This window comes from Natator depressus, chromosome 2, assembly GCF_965152275.1.
Source record: "Natator depressus isolate rNatDep1 chromosome 2, rNatDep2.hap1, whole genome shotgun sequence".
In the NCBI taxonomy this organism is placed as follows: Eukaryota; Metazoa; Chordata; order Testudines; family Cheloniidae; genus Natator; species Natator depressus.
The window spans coordinates 110,852,269-110,872,785 of NC_134235.1; the positions used below are offsets into that span (position 1 = coordinate 110,852,269).

The window sequence follows — 20,517 nt, forward strand, 5'->3', positions numbered from 1 at the left end:
ATGTGAATGTTATATGCCTTTTATGTTCTTGACAACCAATTTTCAGTGCATAAAACTGAAATAAAAAATGTTCTCCTAAATAACTAAAAGCTTCTGTTGGCAAGGTGTGTTAATTAAAGCCAAGCTGACAGACACGGAAGAGGAGTAGGCAAGAATCCCATGCATCTGTAAGCTGTGGCCACATTTCTGATACTAGCCACAATGAGTCAGGTGCTGTACAAACACACAATAAGGCCTGGACCTTACCATGTAATACACAGGAAGGCAAAAGGGTGACAATTATCCACATCTAACTATTTCCTTCCACTTCCCCTTATAAAAATACTATCTATATGGCTTATCTGCAATTACCCCTTAGCCTGGTCATTAGCGGAAATACTACTTCAAACATCAGCTCAGCTGTTTGTGTGGGGTAAGTGATGCCAGCAGTTCCTAGCAGTAGTACTGGTGTCACTAACGCTCCACCTGACAGCCTATGGGTCCTTCCCCTGCTCCTTATTGCTGCCATTGACTTACCAAGTGAGACACTGGTCTGGTCACTGCACTCTTCTTCTCTTGCATCACGCTTCTTGGTGTCGTTATGAAACCTAGAATAGAACAGAGCTGCATATAGATGGTCCGAGTCACTGGGTTTCATTTATAGTGAATCAATCACTTCTCTTCCACTTTGCTAGTATAATGCTTCTCAGAGAGAGTTAACCCTAAGAACGCTGGCACATGCAGTGCCAGCCAAGGGAATACTTAGACGGAACTATATACAGCAAAATAAATCTCTGCCAACTCCCGCACGGTTCGCAAATTAAGGATTATGGTGTAAGTGTGATGAAATAAGCAAAAAATTGCTATCTCCTTATGTAAAAATCATATGTGCACAGTGATGTTATTCCACTCAAATTATATCCTTCGAACACTTTTTAGAGACTGGTTTTCTTTTGCTTAACATTGTCTCATCCATTTAATCTCTTTTCCAACCTGATATGTGCAAATGATCCTCAAATTAATCAGTAGTGTAACTCACATTTGTTTATATCCACATGTGTGCACTTTATGGAAGAGAGCTAAAATTAATACAAAGCTTCTTAGAAGAGTCATATGAAAATTATTTGCACTTTTCAAAAAGCTCTAAGCAAGAACTCTTTCAATAACTATAGCTAGATAAAACAGTTAAAATATCAGAGGCATATTTAGGGCTTGATTTTGTACTTATTAAAATCAAGAACTCCCATTGGAGCAGGATCAGTCCATTAAAGAACATATAATGGAGCAATGCTTACACACCTTTAGTAGTAAAGATGACTTCATATAAATCCAGACATGTCCAATATAATGAAAATGTAGTAAAAGATATCCACCTTTACATTAGAACAGTTATAAAATGAACATACCAATACACAGCAGCTAAATGCAAGGCACACATTTGAGGCCCAATTTCGAGAAGCGTTGACCACTCTTAACTCCCAGTAACTTTGGGGGGCGTTGAGGATGCTCATGGTGTCAGGTGATCAGACCCCTAACAAAACTCTATGAAAGGATAACATAACAATTCATTCTGAACTGAGTGTGATTTTTCTCTGCCAGTACATTTGGTTCGAACTGCTGTGCATTATTGCAATTAGTTGACAATCCCATTGATATGTTGTTATACGCTAAATGTTATTTCTTAAAGTCAGAGGTCAACATTGTATTCATTGGATTATTTCATTACTGTGTGCTGTAATACTGTAGACAACGTGAGTAAAGTACAAAAACAGATAAGCAGCTAAGGGATATAATATTGCACTTGAATTAGAGCAATGCGAGATGAGAGTAGTTGTAATTTACAGGAATAAATCTGTGAGCAATGCAACACCCAGCTAACATTCAGTTTCACGTGTGATTTTCAAGTTTTTCAATCATCATTACCTATGCACACATCATCTTTACTTTCACCAGAAAGGTTGCTTATCAGTTTTATTACTTTGTTCTACTGAATTTTGAATACAATTGTTAAAATGGCTTTATAAATCTGCTGTTTTCTAAAATGCTCTTTTTAACCCACTTCCATACACTTATTAAAAGGAAAAAATGAAGCACTTTGTGTTGAGAAAGTTTTTTTTTTTAATCTCATCAATTTCAGGATAATTCCAAATTTAGGACAGCTTAGACTTGTATATTGTCTCTTGAACACTTCAAGGCCTCTTGGTAATTTTAAATTGCTTGCACTGTACATGCACAGAATCTCATTCACTTCCAATATTTTGGAATTGTTCCATATCTTGTATGCTTACAATGAGATTGTTGGAATTGGGGCAAGTTAATGGTATGCATCAAACTATTTTCTTTTTCCTGAATGAATAAGATGAAACTGTATTTAAGGCAAAATTAGCCACTTACTGCTAGAAGTAACAATGTCCTGAAATGAAATACTTATGAGACCCTAAGGAAGTATCCTGACTAGTACTGCAAAACCCTCACTGCTGCAGCATCATTCTTTTGCCACTTGCACTAGTGATACTAAAGCAAGACGACACAAACTACTCCTTTGTTGCTCAGCTATCTTTTAGTTTCATTAAAATGTGGCTTTATCGTTCACAGTTACAAAAGACAAGATCATCCTCCAACCTTGTCATTTTTGGTCAGTAAAAAAGGCTTATTTTGACATTCAGGCTTTGATAATAAATATGAAAAATTTAGAAGCAAATACGCTCCCTACAGGAATTTTAAAAAGGAAGCCTTTGCTTCCTGAGAGCATGAAACACCTGCTAATTCACTCTTTATGGGTGAAACCATGGTTGCAGGCAGTTGATCAGCAGTTTCAAAATAGAAAGCAAATTATGGGGGCTGTATTAAAATAAATGATCTAGGCAGCTCACCAATCACTAATTAGTATCAAGAAGGCACAACATAAGCAATGGTAAAGTCAGTAAACAAAATTTTACTGTAATATTTCATAACACAGATACTGTATTCTGTTTTAAGTGTAAAGCTACTGTCTTACACAAGAAAGATGGACAGACCCTTGTTCCAAGACTAATATGGATACAATAAATATGGAGTTTTACATACTAGATCTGTACACAGAAACTTTGCCCCACAGCCATAAAAATTTACATTTAACAGTGCAACATATAATTTAATCATTTTAGTTTTTCTGACATAAGATGTTTTTACTTACTAAACACAAGCAACTACCTGGTTTTAATATACATATTATATATATATATATATATATATATTTATATATATTTTCAACAATCTGTACAGGTTTCTAAACATAAAACTCCAAAAAGGCACAATTGTCTATACAACATGTACAAGAATGGCTGGAGCTGACGAGAAACAACAATTATTGGTCAAGAGTTCATGATTGCACAAAGATTAGTAATGAGTTTGTGTCAGAAAAATGTGCTTTAAGGAAAGGAAGGTTTGCAAAGAAACCTGTAAGTGTTATAATAATAATAAAAAAATCTAGGTTGCTATTACAAGTCTGTCCTCATCATCACTGCTGCCATCACTAAACTGTACGGTATTCTGCCTTCGTGGCAATCCTGCTGGCCTATGTACCTGTCTCTTTGGAGAGAGAGTTTGATGGACTGGGGACTTGGTTAAAACTTCAGAATTCACCTTCAAGAGGGGTTCTGAGGTGGAAGCCCTTTTGACCTGAATGGAAATGACATCACACTTTGGTTTGACATGATTTACTGGGTCAGCCTTTTCAGTATCTGTTTTTCCAGGACCATCGAGTCTTTCATACTCCTTCGAAGGAAAAGGCTCTGCAACTTTTTTTACGTTGTACCAAGGGACCGTCGGTGCCGCTTGAGGAGATAAAGCACTAGTGATCGGATTGCTGTCAGCTGCAGGAAAACTCACAGGAGTCCGCTCTTGGTGAATTTCACAGGCTTTGTTACTGGAAGCTGGTGTTTCTGGAACTCCTTGCCCATCTGTAGTTACGGGGCTGACTGAAGGGATCAACGTAGGCAGTGCTATATTCAGTATTTGCAGGCCTGGAATGTGTGTATGAGGGCTGGGGTTCCTCTGAGGAGAAGGGTTTGCAGTCAAAACTTGTAGTCCCACAGCATTTAGCGTGAGTCCTGAAGGATGTATTTGAGGGGCTATATTTGTATTTGTCAGGCCTAATATGTTCACTGTCTCCATGCCTAATGGTGGGAGAGGTTGTAAGCTTGGGGCAGTCAGACTCTGGACGCCTGGCCCGTTAATCTGACCTATTGGAATACATGGCAAAACACTGTTCACTTCAGCAACTCCGAGTGGATTTGCAGTGGCAGAGACTGCACGTGCCGTGTCACCAAGCGCACTTGTAGTTCTGTGAATCACGCTAACAGCAGGAATGGTGAGTTGCACTGGCCCAGCTTGAATTGGTACAAATGTGGAGTACGTGGCTAGGCCAGCAGGGACCACATGAATTCCCCCTACTGGGATCATACCATAAGGTGTCTTGGCTTGCTGCTGTGAGTGCAATGGAAGGTGGCTAAATAAATGAGTCAGAGGAGCTGTCAGTTCCGTGGCATGCAGCTTCTCTTCTTGGATGTCAGGATAGGGCGAGGCTGCTGAAGGAACCACCATTGTTGTCTGCGTGCTTTGGTCCACAGGTGGTGAGGGAAGCCGCACAGGCGCTGTGCTCTACGAAAGAGCAGCAAAAACATTTCAATATTAAGAGTGCCAATGCAGCTCAATTAAATCAGAATACCCTCAAGGAGGTAGTTTGAATTACAGCCTCCTTTCCCTTTAGGAAGTTGCAGCAAATCAGTTCACAATGCAGCTCATGACTTGAACAATTATTGACTATGTCTCTGCCTCCTCACCCTTTAATAAAACTTTCCTAAGTCTAGTACGTCTGCTTTCTCTCTAGTGTTAATACTTAACAAGCATTTTGGCATTTCCCTTATAGTAAATTCATTGTGAAACTCAGCTCTCGACTGGGGATTAACTACTGTGGTATCTTGTAACTGGACATCCAGATCTAGAAGCGTCCTCCTCTCCTCGGGGGTATTTATTTAGCCACACATCAGCAGCATTACAGTCTCTGCACTGAAAGGCTAATGCTAAACGCATTTGTTAATACAGGATTTTAATCTGGAAGATTAGAATGAAAAGAGATGCATGATAAAGTATTGTTACCATAAACTGACATGGTTAAATAGAGAAGGCACTGAACTGGGACTTGGGAGACCTGGGGTCTGTTCGCAGTTCTGCCATTGACCTGCTGATTGGTCGTGGACAACTAATGTTGCCTGTGTGTGCCTGTCTCTTCTCATACTCCTTGTCTGTCTTGTCTATTTAGACTGTAAACGGTTTGATACAGGGATACTCTCGTCCTGTGTGTTTGTACAGTGCCTACCACAATGGGGCCCTCATTGCAACTGGGGCTTCTAGGGGCAACTGCAATACTACCACCACTACTAGGGCTTACTATCCCGTGACGCTACCTTATACGTCAGGTTACTGCAGAGACTAAGGAGGCAGGTGCCTTATGCCATCACCATTTGGCTGAGTTATAAGACGCTGAAAATTGCCATTTCCCATCTGTGTTTTCCTCAGTTTGCTAGAGGCTGGTTGGTTCAATCCCTACTCCTACTCTGCACGCGCAGAATTCATATCCCCTGCAGATTCCCCTCCTCCCCCGAAAACAGATTGTCAGAGAGGCGCTGCAATTACACCTTTCTCCCACCAGGGGCTGCAGTTGTGCCAGAAGAGAGGGCAGCCAGCTCAGGGCTGGAGAAGCCAGCTTCGGAGATGAAGGCAGCAGCGGCTGCGTTCTTTAAAGAGCTTTGCCTGCAGGGCCAGGTGAGGAGTCATGGGATATGGGGGGGACAGACAGAAAAGAGCACACAGGGCTGCTGGGGGGATCACAGACTGGGATTCAGAAGGGCTAGTGGGAGGGACAGAGTGGGGCAGGGCACAGGAAACTATGGTGTGACAGCATTGAACCAGGGGCTGAATGGGGGTTCAGGTGCAGGGACCCATGGGGGGAATGGAAGAGGGGTGGCTGAAGAGAGGTGCAGGGACACATGAGGATATGGGGGAGTGGTGGTGCAGTGACACATTAGGATGGGGCAGAGGTGTCTGACTGAATGGGAGAGGCTAGGGATCAGCCAAGGTCTGCATGGGGGAAGCTTCCCAACTCCCTAACAATCTCACCTCTCTTACCCCTCTACCCCCCCAAAAAAACAAAACAAAACTCGTTCCATACTTTGCCCACCCACACTCAACAACCCTCCAGATTCACTCCCAGCCTCCTTCCCAGCACTTACTTCCCTCTCCCTCAGCTCCTCCATTACCCTGACTTCCCCAAGCCTTTGTCCTGGTTCTGAGGGGGTGCGGGAAATAAATTTTTGTTTTATAGTTTAAATGAATTATTACTCAAAGTTTGGTATTAACATGCCAAGTAAGGAATCTATTTGTCAAAAAAACATTTCCTGAATCTTTTTTGTCTGTATTGTTACAGACATACTTGCTGACAGGTATTTTGAAATAAATTACCAAAATAATTGAAACTTGTGTGATTACATTGTGTTTTTTTGACAAATATGCAGAATTTTAAAATTGTGCACAGAATTTTTAGTTTTTGGTGCAGAATTCCCTCAGGAGCATATCCCTCAGGATTCCATCAGCATGGCGCATGCATCACCCGAGCATCTTGCTCAGTATGCCATATGCAGATGAAGCTCCAGACAGACACAATGGAGCCGCCTCCTGTTGATGCTGTCCTGTTCCCAACAACTAATCCTTTTGCCTAGGTGAAGGTGCACTGGGCTGGAAACTTTGAATACAAGTCTTAACTTTTTTACAGCTTGAGATTAGTAATTCTGTGCTCTTCCCAGCCCTTGGTATTGAACAAGGGCAACTACTGTGCAGGTTTTTTGGATCCCAGAACATACCATTCTATTCTAGCACTAAGTCTATTTGCTATATACCACTAGTTAGTCTGAACAGTACAGCCAATTAATTCAAAACTTTTGCAAAAATCTAAAGAACCATGTTATAACTAATCCTTTTAGTCCTGGAGATACAATCTAATCTACACACTTTTTTTTGGGGGGGGGGGGGGGGGAGATAAAAACTGTGTTTCTATATTATTACTATGCTCCTGCACTTGGAATTCTTTTTTTTTTTTTTTTTTTAAATCTGTATCAGTCTGCAACAATTATATGAAGAATATAAGGAAGGAAACTAGATGGCTTTTAGAAAAATCACCAAAATAAGGATAGATAGTAGGGTTGGCTCCCAATCACAGCTCTTGAGAAGGATTTAAAATACAAGTCTCCCTTCTCCCCCTAAATTGAATACTCTAACCTTTGAAACAACAGTAGTTGGTTTTGCAGAACTTCCCAAAGCTTCTGCTGTATCTGGATAATCTACAGACATCTGATGACATGGAGATCTAGGAGAAGGGCCAGGGGAGATGGTAGGCTCTATACTTGTTTCCTTGTCTTGTATTTTCTCTTCTTTTGCTTCTTGATGTGCGATTGCTATTGGCGACCTGGAATTCCTGCAGTCTGATTGTACTGTACTGAGTACAGTCATCTTTGTAAGTAGTGCTTTAGGTAGACCATCCATAGAGTCTGTGTGGACCCCAGCAAAGCAGTCTGTAATTCTGATGTCTTCATCAGCACTTGTGGTCTCCTGTAGGATGTTTCTAGATGGATGATGCTGAGGGCTGGCGGTAACTGAGGGAGTTGTAGATAAGACTGATTCAGCTTGGCTGTCTTCATCATCATCTTCATTGTCATTGTCATCATCCTCCGGGCCATCAGAATCCTCCACATCAAATCCTGATCGATCACAGCCAAACCTTTGCTTCTCACCTGTAAAATAGACCCAATACAAAAATTAGAAAAATAGTTATTCCACTGAAGGCCTAGCAAAGTTTTTCTAACAGAGTTATCAGCTATGGGGGAATAGGACAAGACAACTTGACATCATCTGAATTGTAATGCTGATACAAAACAGAATCACAAACGTCTATCACCCAACACTCAAAGTACAACACAAGTGCATCAGCTACTTTCCACTACTAAGTCACAAACAACCAAGGGCTCTAAGCTTCCGTTTTCCAAAGTATATCATTAGGCACACTTATGCCAATCCTGTATCTTTTACTTATGCATTGTTCTCATGCCTTTCAGACTGCGATTTTCCCCCTTAAATCTTCTCTATATAAAGTGTTTCTTTTAATAAATAGTTATTTTGCAGGGGGTAGAGGGAATTGGTTTCCTGGTTCATTAAGTTTCCAGTGATGACAGATTTGTTTGCCAAGCTTACCAGTGGGATATTCCCAAGTTTGTTACTGACTCATAGGTGGACATCCTTGCAGTTAGTATGAATCACTACTACACAATCTTTTTAAAGATACAAACAAAAAGAATGGAAAGTGCTAGTCAGAAATGTGATGAGTTAAGAGGCAGAAGAGACTAAAATTAGATTTTACCAGAATTCTTCACTTATATCAACCAAATGTACTAGGAGTTAACTGACAGCTAGTGCACAAAACAGCCCTGATTCTGCAAACACTTAAGCAGGCGGGTAACTCTATTCACATGAGAAGTCCCATTGACTTTAAGTCTAAAAGCTGAACTGAGACTACTGTCTTTGCCCATCACTCAGAAATCAAACTCTTGATCAGTTTTAGTTGGTAAGCTAAACTACAGATATTCTTTCTTTCTTTTCTTTTTTTGTACCATACCTTGGGAAGAGAGAAGAATTTTCTTCAGCAAAGAGAGAAACCCCATCTGTTGTATCCGATTCCAAGCCAAACTGGCTGGATCATATTTGACAAAAGATGAACTGCTTGGATACACTAATATTTTATTTTATATTGGATTAAATGTCAGTCTGCTGAGCTCTCCAAAGAAAATATCAGCACAAAACAGCATTTGGCTCAGAAAAAAACCCTAATATTCAAGGATGTCTGGTTTTAGTGTTAAAATTTCAAAAAGAGCCTCTGTTTACGGGAATTTACACAGACAACTTACTGTCAAGATGAATGACTTACGAAAAAAAAATCAGATCTTAATAAGAATTAAGACCTACTACCATTACTCTATCCAGCTGTGAAACCACAAACAAAACATGCATCACACAGAAAAACATACGCACTGAGCTTTAGGTTAAAAAAATTGTATCATTAGAACTCCCTCGCAACATTTCAAGCCTTTATGCTTTTAAATTAGTAGTAGGATTAGGATATGGAAGAGCTCTGAGTCTTTAAATAATTCTTTGCGTAATGATTCAGCCCTTGCATCCTAGTTAGTAATCTGTGCATTAACCAAGAAGGGATAATATATATTTTCTTTCTGTGCTCATAACAACCATTAACAGAAATATAATCTAATAACAGGTTTCAGAGTAGCAGCCATGTTAGTCTGTATCTGCAAAAAGAAAAGGAGGACTTATGGCACCTTCGAGACTAACAAATTTATTTGAGCATAAGATTTCGTGAGCTGCAGCTCACTTCATCGGATGCACGCAGTGGAAAATATAGTGGGGAGATTTTATATACACAGAGAACATGAAACAATGGGTGTTACCATACACACTGTGACAAGAGTGATCAGGTAAGGTGAGCTATTACCAGCAGGAGAGAAAAAAACCTTTTGTAGTAATAATCAAGGTGGGCCATTTCCAGCAGTTGACAAGAACGTGTGAAAAACAGTGGGGGGGGGGGGCGGGAAATAAACATGGGGAAATAGTTTTACTTTGTGTAATGACACATCCGCTCCCAGTCTTTATTCAAGCCTAAATTAATGGTGTCCAGTTTGCAAATTAATTCCAATTCAGCAGTCTCTCGTTGGAGTCTGTTTCTGAAGTTTTGTTGTTGAAGAATTGCTACTTTTAGGTCTGTAATCGAGTGACCAGAGAGAGACATTGGCCAAACTGGACAGTCTCTACGTAAAAGAATAAATGGACACAAATCAGATGTCAAGAATTGTAACATTCAAAAACCAGTTGGAGAACACTTCAATCTCTCTTTGGAAAGTGTGTTTTTCACCATTCTGAGTAATTTTAAAAGATGGATTATGCTGGGGAAGGGATGGATTAGGATGCTGTTACCTATCCACCCTCATGTGTTTCAGGGAGGAGGGGAATCTTTAAACAATATAATGCACCTACGAAAGCAATTTCTGCAGGCTTCCACTCTGGTTTGGTCTGGACTTGCTGGGAATGCAGACTGCGCATCTACACCGATGAATACCAGGCAGGTGGAACCACCTTTGTGAGAGGCGTCTGCAAGTGGAGTCCCTCAGGAAGCAGGTAAGAGCTGCAAAAGGAGGTGGCTTGTTTGTGTAGCAACCAGGAGCACAAGGGCTTCATTGACAGGACATACGTGGAAACATGTGGGACAGAGGATGCTAGCCAACTAAGGATGACTACAGCAGCACCAGAGGAGAAAGGAGACTGTTTGTTGGCCACCTCGGGCAGTAGACAGTGGTGACCAGATGCTCAACACAATTATTATTAATGGGGGGGAGGGGGGAGGAGGGAGGAATGCAAGCAAATAGTGAAAAAAACAGGTTAAAGAGATAAGTTTGATGTATTCAAGTCAGCAGGGCCTGATGAATTTCATCCTAGAGTACTTAAGGAACTAGTTGAAGCAATCTTAGAACCATTAGCGATTATCTTTGAGAACCCAGAGGACTGGAGAAGGGCGAACATAGTACCTATCTTTTAAAAAAGGGAACAAGGACGACCCTGCGAATTACAGATCAGGCAGCCTAACTTTGATACATGGAAAGATACTGGGACAAACTATTAAGCAACCAGCTTGTAAATGCTTACAAAATAATAGGATTTTAAGGAATAACCAGCATGGATTTGTCAAGAACAAATCACGCCAAACAAACCTAATTTCCTTCTTTGACAGGGTTACTGGCCTAGTGGATTGGAGGAAAAACACTAGATGTGATGTATCTTTATTTTTAGTAAGGATTTGACACAGTCCCACATGACATTCTCATATGCAAACTAGGGCAATATGGTCTAGATTAAATTACTATGAAGTGGGTGCACACCTGGTTGAAAGACAGTACTCAAAAAGTAGTTATCAACAGTTTGCTGTCACACGGAGAAGACATATCTAGTGGGGTCCTGTAGGAAGGGTCAGTCCTGGGTCTCATATTATTCAGTATTTTCTTTAATAACTTGGACAATGGAATAGAGAGAATGAGTATAAACTCTGTGGATCACAGGGAGCTGGACTTGATGATCTCTCGAGGTCCCTTCCATCTCTCCATTTCTATGATTCCATGAATTACTCCCTCTTGTGGAGTCACAATGGTTTAGTTTTTCCATAGGAACAAATACTCGCAAAAGGAGGAGCATGGTGAGTGGTCGTGAACAGTGGCAGGTGGCATAAAATGGTAGTGGGAAGAGGTGAAAAGCTTAGGTTGCCAGAGTTTCTGTGCACATATGACGTACATTCTGCAAAGATTAAGTGTGCGGGATCTGTGTTGTGTAGCCAGTGAGAAATAACCATAGCTGTCATGCAAAACAGTGTGTTGTGAGTAGTTACTGATAGTTGTGATCTGAACATTGCACAGGGGTTGACACATTTCACGGTTGTTATTGAATAATAACATCAATCATTGTCATTCAGATTTTCAGCCAATCAGTATTCAGGGATTTACATAACTGAGTGCTTTCACTGTAGTCAATGCTAGCAGCTCTGCATTTTGATTGACTGAGCTCCTAAGCATTATTTAAACATCTGGATTCCGACTCACTCTTTACTTTTCTCTACATTAGTATGCCTGCTGTGTGCTAGTATTTAAGTCTCATTTCTTTTCTTTTGTTCCTATAATTAAATCTCCAATAAAAAGAATATTTTAAAACAAAGCGTGTTCAATGGCACAAGTAACAAAGCAAAGAGGGGTATTCAAAACATTGGCAGGGTTTCCCAAATGGAGAACACCTGCATTATTAGATTAGCATTCATCTGGTTTGAGTTTTTTTAGGTCCAGGCCCACAATAAAGATACAGGAGTAAGATTTAGCTGAGCGGTATCCAGCACACAGGTAAGCTTGGTTATTTGATGCATTAAGCACATATTTTAAGAGAGAGATTTTTTTAGATCAACTTGCAACTTAGCTTTAAGGATATATTTTGATATTTAACATATATATTTTGTACTTTAAGTACATTTTTGTCATCTGCATTATATATTGCAGAAGCTTTGGTTTGTATCATCACTTTGAGGTGACTACATTGATGTGCACAGAGTACATTTTTATATAAGGACTAAAAGAGACCCCAAGTAATTAGGCCAAAATTCCCTACTTCATTGTGAGAAATTAACTTCTCTAAACACACATTTAAAAATAGTATGGATCTCACAGGGAAATACTGTTAATATAGGACCTATGCCAATATTTTGTAAACTTATGCATATGCCTCAATCTCCCATCATCAAAAAGTGGAAAGCATGTAGGGGACACTGATTCCTTAAATGCAGGGCTTAATATGGGGCTATCATTCCCCCCCGCCCACTGTTTTCCAGCTTCCCTCCATCATTTGAGTTTGCCAGCTTCTGCTTAAAAGTGTAGACCTAGAGCCAGAAGCTAGCATTATAAGCAACCTGACAGGGATGAGTGTAGTTCCATTACTCCCACACTGCTTTCAAAACATTAGATGAAAAAAAAAAATCACTCAAGTTCTTTTGGCAATGCAAAAAGGAACACTATGCTTTATATCCATGTGTGCGTGATCACTGCACTGATAGGTCCCTGAGCTTTTGTAATTCATGAATGCTTAGAGTATTATCTAATATTAGAGATGTTACTTGTGATAATGTCCAACTCTACGGTTTCTGCTTCCTTCTTACGTGGAGGGGAAGAACCACGAAGGTTACAGGTTTTTAATAATAAGGTGCAGTCTTTGGAAGAGATGTCAAACAGAGGCTGTGACCACTTATTGTAACTGAAAGAGCCTATGGCACCTTTTTTTGCAAGCTGAGGCTTGTTAACCAAGATGCCTTGGTCCAATTCCAACTTTGGTAATTGCTTTCTGCCTGCCTAAGTTCCCTGTAAAAGTTTAGTCAGAAAAATGTATTATTTGCTTGCTGACCTAAGTTCTGTATGATAGTGTTATTACATAGTTGATACATCCCAAGAGCTGTGTGCATTTTGCTGTGGATATCAGTGTAAGTTTGTAAAGCAATATAGGACATGTTAACATTAGCAGCATTGTTATAATGATTGTGTTTAAATATTTAAATATTTGTTTTAAAAGTTTTGGCACATTTCGTCTTGGTCACAAAATAACCAATACAAGAACCCAGCTTAGTGAAAATAGTGTCTACTACAGCAAAAAGAAAGAAAGGGGAAAAAAGAAAATCTACTTGGAGAACTTGAAGGATGTTTGTGTAAAGCACTCAGGATAAGTGAAAATTAAGGTTTCCTGCACCCTTCTTAACTCTGCCCTCTTACATGTATGCAGTTTGACCCTGTCTAATTATGTGATTTAATCCTCTCTCAAAGAAAAAAAAGGATACATTCCTCTAACATCTTAGATATGCCTGGGTAACATTCTACTACTTAGTACAACTGTGTATGGATGAGTCCATGCATCATTTATATGTGGGAGACAGGTACTGAATGAGGCAAGGGATCTTATGAAAGCACAAACTTAATTGCATTTCCTGACTTAACTGTGCAAATCTAATGGTCTTTAAGAGGTGTTTTTTTTGTTTTTGTTTTATGCAACTGAAGTTCCTATGTATTTTAAAGAAGAAAAAGGCTCTATCCTGCTCAATGTCCACAATTAATAAAGCAGATGCTCTTTATTGATAGGGTGCCTGACCCAAAACCCACTGAAGTAAATATTCTTCAGACATTCTTCAGTCTGGCAAAGGAGCCCTGCTCTTTTCAGTGTGTACCTCAGCAGACATATACTGTATGTTCACTGAGCACCTGAGTTAGCCTCCCCAGATTTGTTTCCTTTGCTTAGAACGTTGGTGAATGTGCCTAAAATCTAGTATCCCAAGTTCTGCAAATGCTTATTCTAGGATTTTCAAGCACTTATAACTTTGCAAATACAAAACTTGTTTGCAGTCTAATTTTTCACAGCTCTTCTGTTCTATAAAGGTTATTTCCCAGTCAAAGTTCTAATCCCACCATTTTAGCACAAAAACTGTTTAAAAAAAAAATCAACCTCAAGAATATTTTATCAATGGCAAACACGTTTGGAGAAGGGGGATGAGGGTGTTTTGTTCTCCCTCAAAAAGTGGCTGAACCACCATTTTTTCTTCAAACTTTTCCAAAGAATGTTCTCCTTAGGCTACAAATGAGACCTGAACCTTCCAGCCAGAAAAATGAAAATTTCAGGAAGTTAACTGCAAACAGCGATTTAATAGAAACACTGACATAACTTTTCACTATAGATTTGCTAGCACTTCAGCTAGCAAAACTGAGTTTTTAATCCTACTTATTGAAGTACACTAGCTTCATGGGTAAACCCTCTTGATTAATTTTGTCCTTATGTCCTTGGCCTGCCAATCAGATCAGTATTTTTTACAATGGTGTTGATTAGTTAGTTGCTATAATGGCATTTTACCTCCAAGAGGGAAAGAAAAGGATTAAAGTTCCTCCGCACAGCAGCATTAGTTGGAATTATTAGCATCTTAATATGTCCATTACTGAGAGAGCCTAGGGCTGACTAACTCCAGCCCTGCTCTTACCAGATGAGGATGCTATGAACTATAGGACTGAGGTAGATAATACTAAGCATTTCTTTACACACTTTTGTAAGCCCTTTATTTTAAAATATTTTTCCTGCTTGAATCCGCTGTTCATTTTAGTAATAATATTTACACGCAGCCTCATAGCAAATGTTTTCGTAGTCTAAGTTTATAATTTTTCAATATTGATTCTGATATGGTCAGAAATAAGCGAGGTGTCTGATTTGACTTTTCAGGGCCTGATCCTACAGCCACTTAGTCATGTAAGTAACTTCCCACTGAATGCAAATGGCAAAGTTCAGGGGCTTATAACTTGACCATATCTGGGTAAATTTTCGTGGGAAAAGGAGAAGACCCAAGGACTATTCCCCTGCCAAATTCCAAGCTCCTGCTACAAAGCAGGGAGGCACTAGAACTCTTCAAAGAAACAGTTGGGGAAAAAATACATTTAACATTAGCATAACTAAGATTTTTCCTTAACCTTGTTTTTTAAAAGGGCGGAACTGCTTTTGCTGCAACGTTCCAAAATTGTTCAGCTTGGGGCAGAGGGCAAGCATGGAAAATTTCAGCCTACATGGCTACGTTTGGCAAAGTTTATAAGCTACTGAAAGCATGGAATTATAATGGAAAATGTTAGGCAATCTTAACTACAAGTGTCCCTAACAGACGGAAGATACTTCTTACTAACTGAATAATATCCTGGGCTGATAAACACTTCTACCTGCAGCCTTGAGTCTATTTCCAATAAATGCAGTTTATTTTGTCCAGAAAATGGGAACATCTAACTTAACAACTAATTAAGGCATTTATTCCATACTATCAAGTTATAGTCTTTATCCAAGTTTAAGAAAGATATAGTATACTATGGCAACGAAGGTGGAAATATTTTCAAATATTACACTGTATTATCAATAATATACAGCAGCGTCTCCTTTGTAAACCATCACCACCCGACCTGTTTTTCTAATAGTACTGCGGGTACATACTTGAGGTAGCATAGAATTATTATTAGAGTTATTATTAGAAGAGTATTGCAGTCTTGCATTGGACATCTCCAATTCCCCAGTGAGACAATTTAAAACTACTTGGCAGAGAGCTTTTACAGACTTATAGGTAAACGTTAACAAGAAAATTATGAAACAAAATTAGCACCTCTTTCTAAATTTGATGGATTACTATTTTTTAAAGCAAACTCACACAGATTAAGTGTAAATACTGCTTCAGCTATTAGTCTCTGCTCATTACTGTCTAACAGACTCATAGTGACATCTGCTGGAAGAACCTTAAGATCCTCAGATAAGCAGCTGTAGATGTTTGAACCTGAAACTACGTAAAAAAAGAAAAGAGCTTATGGCTTCTCACATTCTTTTCTTTAAACAAGAAGTGTTATTCACACATAATCCTGCCTTGTGTATATCTCGTGTTATGAATTACCGGTAGCCACAAACATTCTACTCCCAGGTCAGACGATGTAGAGTTAGAATGCATATTACATACATTTAAGCTGAGCAAATAATCATGTTAATTATTATTTAAAAAAAAAATCTTCCTTGGAAAAGAAAAAAAAGGTCAATTTTAGATTCTTCCAGATTATCAGAAGTAGATTTTTACTGAGGTTTTCACTTATTTTAACCTTTTCTATGCTAAGAACGCAGAATGAAACAGCATTGAACTAATCCAGAGCCTTGAAAATCAGTTTATGAACTACTGTGATAAATGACACACTGCTAATTAACTTGGAAAAATTTGATCTTTAGAAAGGCTCATGTAATATTGTTTGAAAACTACAATTCAGTGTATATTACATAAAAAAATATCTAACAATTACAGTGTGGAAAGCAAGAAATATTTTTAGGATGAAAACTTTCTGCATAGAGACTGCTCACAAATTCTTCTCATCACTGGAGTTTATTGTTAAATAACTTGTATAACGTAGCTGGCGATTTACTTAAGTATGCAAACTCTTACACTTGTGAGTAGTTTTATTCAGGCAAGCAACCTCACTCATATGCACTTGGAAGGATCAGGCCTAGAATGTTTACAGTTCAGAAGAGATACAAATTCATTTTATTAAAAAGACTGCAAAGTAAAAACAAACATGGTCAAAAAGGATATCCCCAGTTGGATTTTGTCACACGAAATGGTTCACTTCTGCTGACAGCTGAATTCAGATATTAACATTCCTTACATTGTAACCCTTGGGGACAAGAACATTCCATGGATCAGTAGATGAAAGGTAAAAGGATGTGGGGATGGTTTGGAACACAAAAGGTGAAACCAAAAAGTATTTACTAATACCCAAATGATGACAAATCCAAACAAAAGAACACTGTTAAAAGCTCTGATCCCACAGATTCTTACCCAGCAAGGGGGAATCTCACTCTTGCTCTCTTTTAAAGAACACCGTAGTCCTGTAAATTCTTAAGTGTAATGACTGCAATGTCTCAAGTTGTTTGAAAAATGGATAGCATTAAGTGCGTGCACACAATAGGGAAATATCTACAACAGCTTTCCATTCCCTTTTTCTATATGCTGATATTAAACTGTGTAGTACTTCCAGGCGAGAGTCAACCTCTTTCTGATATTAGCTTAAAGAACAGGGCTACTCATAGTGGTATCAGTGCTGGTATTAGTAGGATAACATAAGTAGTGGTAAATTTTAACGGTCAGACTCAAACAAAAAGCTAGTAGTTTCTTTAAATGCCAAACACTAATTTCAGCTGATTAACCCGAAGAAAAACCTACTGAGTTTTACTGGAGACAACAGCTTAGTTAAGTAGGTATCAACAAAATCTAGACATGTGTATGGCCAGTAAGAATATGCATTATTACATATGCTAGGATAACAAATTATAACATAAGACCTATAGACACCTTGCTGCTTCAGGACAGAAGCGAACAATTAACTGCCTTAAGGGAAAGATGAAATTTCCGCTGTGACCAAGTCATTTCCTAATTGTCCCTTCCTGGATTTCTTGCACCTTCCTCTAGAACAGCTGGTATTGGCTGCTGCCTGAGGAAGAATATTGGGTCAGCTGGACCATTGGTTCCTATGATATAAACGTGCCACTTCTAACAATCAGTCAGCTCTTTGAATAAAAAATAAAAGCATGCAAAGCTGTCATTTATTAAAGTAAAAAAAAAAAAAAAAAAAAAAAAGCATATTTGACACAAATAAAACATTCACGACTGAAAATCAAGGTGGTGGAAGGTGAAAGGATCAAATAATACTGATGTTATTAGGTGAAATCAGATGATTTACACAATCTCCAAAGATAATAAACATGATTCAATCACTATAAAAGTACAAGCATAACGCCACAGTTTAGATGTATTGTAGTATCAGATCTTACTGTGCAGCATAAGCATTAAATGCTATTAAAAATAATTCATTTTAAATAGTGCTGCAGCATGATACACATGTAAATGTACATGCAAGGTGAGGTAATAATCTTTTTCCCCCCAATTTAAAAATAGTACAGTTAGTAAATTCTACCTTATCAAGCACATGATACTAAATTATTTAGGGTAAAATTTTCAAAAGTACCTACATGACTTTGGAGTCTAAGTTCCATTTACTTTACACGGTCAGTTACTGTAAATGAACTGTGTTAACTCAGAGGTTAAAGACTCTTAATTTATAATAGAGATGAAGCTTAATAATGTGGTTCTTCTAAAGAAGATGTGTAATTTCTTCCACAGAACACCACAGACCTTTAATAAAACAGAGCAAATGGATTTTCAACAGGACATAGGCTCCTAAGTGACTCAGGCACTTTTAAAAATGTTACCTTTAGTAAACAAAGGTAAATATCAAGTACATTTCCCAATTTCCCACCTCTACTGGAGATTCTCATATTAATTTAAAAATGTTTGTTCCATATGTAGTTTTGCTTCTGTTTTTGCTCTGGAACAACAAGAGCACAATAAAGGCTGAAGAAAGTGGCCTTTGGAAAAGAAACAAAAGAGGGTGAGAGGTGCACAGCAACCATTTACTACTTTTGCATGCCCCAAGGGGAGACTTCCTGTACATCCTTCATGAATTCAGGTGCCGTGGTTACATACATCAAAATAATTCTCTCTCTTTTGTTTGGGCAAACAAAGACTAGAGAATATTGATGAGAAATAAAACTTTACACAACTGTAAAATCATAAAACTAATAAAGGCTTTAAAAAAGCCTATGTGAAATAGCAGCACTTAAACGTACAAACTGTAAGCAGAGAAAAAACTTGGCACACATACAGTCAACATGCATTTCTTTGCTGATGCAATCTTAACACCTTACAGTGCATACCCAAAATTCACAACCTTGTCTAGAGCCCTGCTTTTAGAAGGTCCTATGCTTGTATAACGCTGACAGATCCCAGTCATCGGCAGGGGGGACTGAGCTTGGGACCTCTGGAGCTTAGTGCATGAGCCTCTACCGCATGTGCTAAAAGCCAACTGCCTGTTAGCTACGGTTGTAGAACAGACTCATTTTCTCTCTTGCTAAGTGCGGTCAGTGCCACTAGCTGGGACAGAACACCACACCCAGAAGGTGTGGGGGTTACATTTGCATGTACTGGCACACAACTCCAAAACTGAAGATACATGGAGTCAGTTTCTTTAAGGAGAAACATTTTAACTGTTCCCCAAAACTTGCATTGTTTTCTCTGTAGAACAGAGCAAAATATACATCATTCTACAATATATCGTACATACTACTACTAGGTTAAATTTTGATATACATTAGAACTTTTACAGAGATTATTGAAAAATGTTCGGGTCAATTTACGTCTGGGACACAGCTGTACATGAAACACGACAGATCCTTGCTATGTCTCGTTCAAGACTGGGTATCAAGTTTTCTTCCCTGAAGAGAATTATGCACTATCTACGTGCTTTGTTTTGGTATTTGGGCACCTATTAATGATTTTAGCAGTTTCTGGCAAGTGGACACTTCAGATCAGGCTAGGATTTTCAGAAGAGCCTAATGGAATTAATGTCTAAATCTCAATGAATTTCAATTTTCTTTCTTTTTTTTTTTTTAAATCCCACTAAATTTAGCTATAGCATTTTAGTAATTTTCTTGCAAAAATGTTGTGCCCTAATATATGCTAGTGAACTACTACGTAGTCTAACAGTTATAATTAAAATAATAATTTAAAAATAACTCAATTGTCCAGAGTACTAATGAGGATTTTAAATCCAAAACCATAAATCTCCTACTACAAAGGGAGATCTTTAACAATGCAAACATAAACCTATCAATCACTTATGTTTTTTCACTCTAGTGAATAGAACATCCCTGATCACCTATACTACAAAAGGCCAAATAAGATTATGATACCTGCAGAATGGTATTTAAAAAAATAAACAGTTCAGCATTTTTTTTTTTTTATTGTGTGTGGAAACTGAACATTTGAAATAAAATTGTTCCTAAGTGAGAAATAAATGTGACTATGTAATGGCTGCATATTTTCTGTGGTACTTGTTTTGTACATCAATTACTAAGAGGACTAATTCATGAATTTTGTTGTCAAATAAGAAAGATTACCTTTTTTTTTTTTTCTGGTCTTCAGAAGGAATAAATCAATTTGTGCTCAGAAAGGGCAAATGCCGCTTCCTTTGTACTTAGAACGTTACTGAGTCATACCAACTGAAGAACATTGAGTCACATTCTCAACATTATTAAGAATTAAATTCAGACTGATTCACTTAGTCTGCTGTTAGTTGTCAAGTGGGAGCAAGTGCATTAATCTATTACCCTTTCTTCTTCTTTCAATAAACTCTTCACTACTTTTCTCTTTAAAGCCTCCTCCACAATCTAATAAACTATTCAATGTAAAGAAGAAAAATATACCAA

The 20,517-nt window shown here is 38.4% G+C and overlaps 1 protein-coding gene across 5 annotated transcripts in view; it reads right to left on the bottom strand.

Moving 5' to 3' along the window:
• Positions 1–3,226: 3,226 nt before the first annotated feature.
• Positions 3,227–20,517, bottom strand: part of HIVEP1 (HIVEP zinc finger 1) — a 181,496-nt gene continuing 164,205 nt past the window's right edge. For all 5 annotated transcript variants that reach the window (XM_074944877.1, XM_074944876.1, XM_074944879.1 and 2 more), the window contains 2 exons: positions 7,294–7,805; positions 3,227–4,620 (listed from right to left, as the gene is read on the bottom strand). In XM_074944877.1, coding sequence (XP_074800978.1) covers positions 3,448–4,620; positions 7,294–7,805 — 1,685 coding nt within the window. In that variant the 3' untranslated portion in view covers positions 3,227–3,447. The remainder of the gene's footprint in view (positions 4,621–7,293; positions 7,806–20,517) is intronic.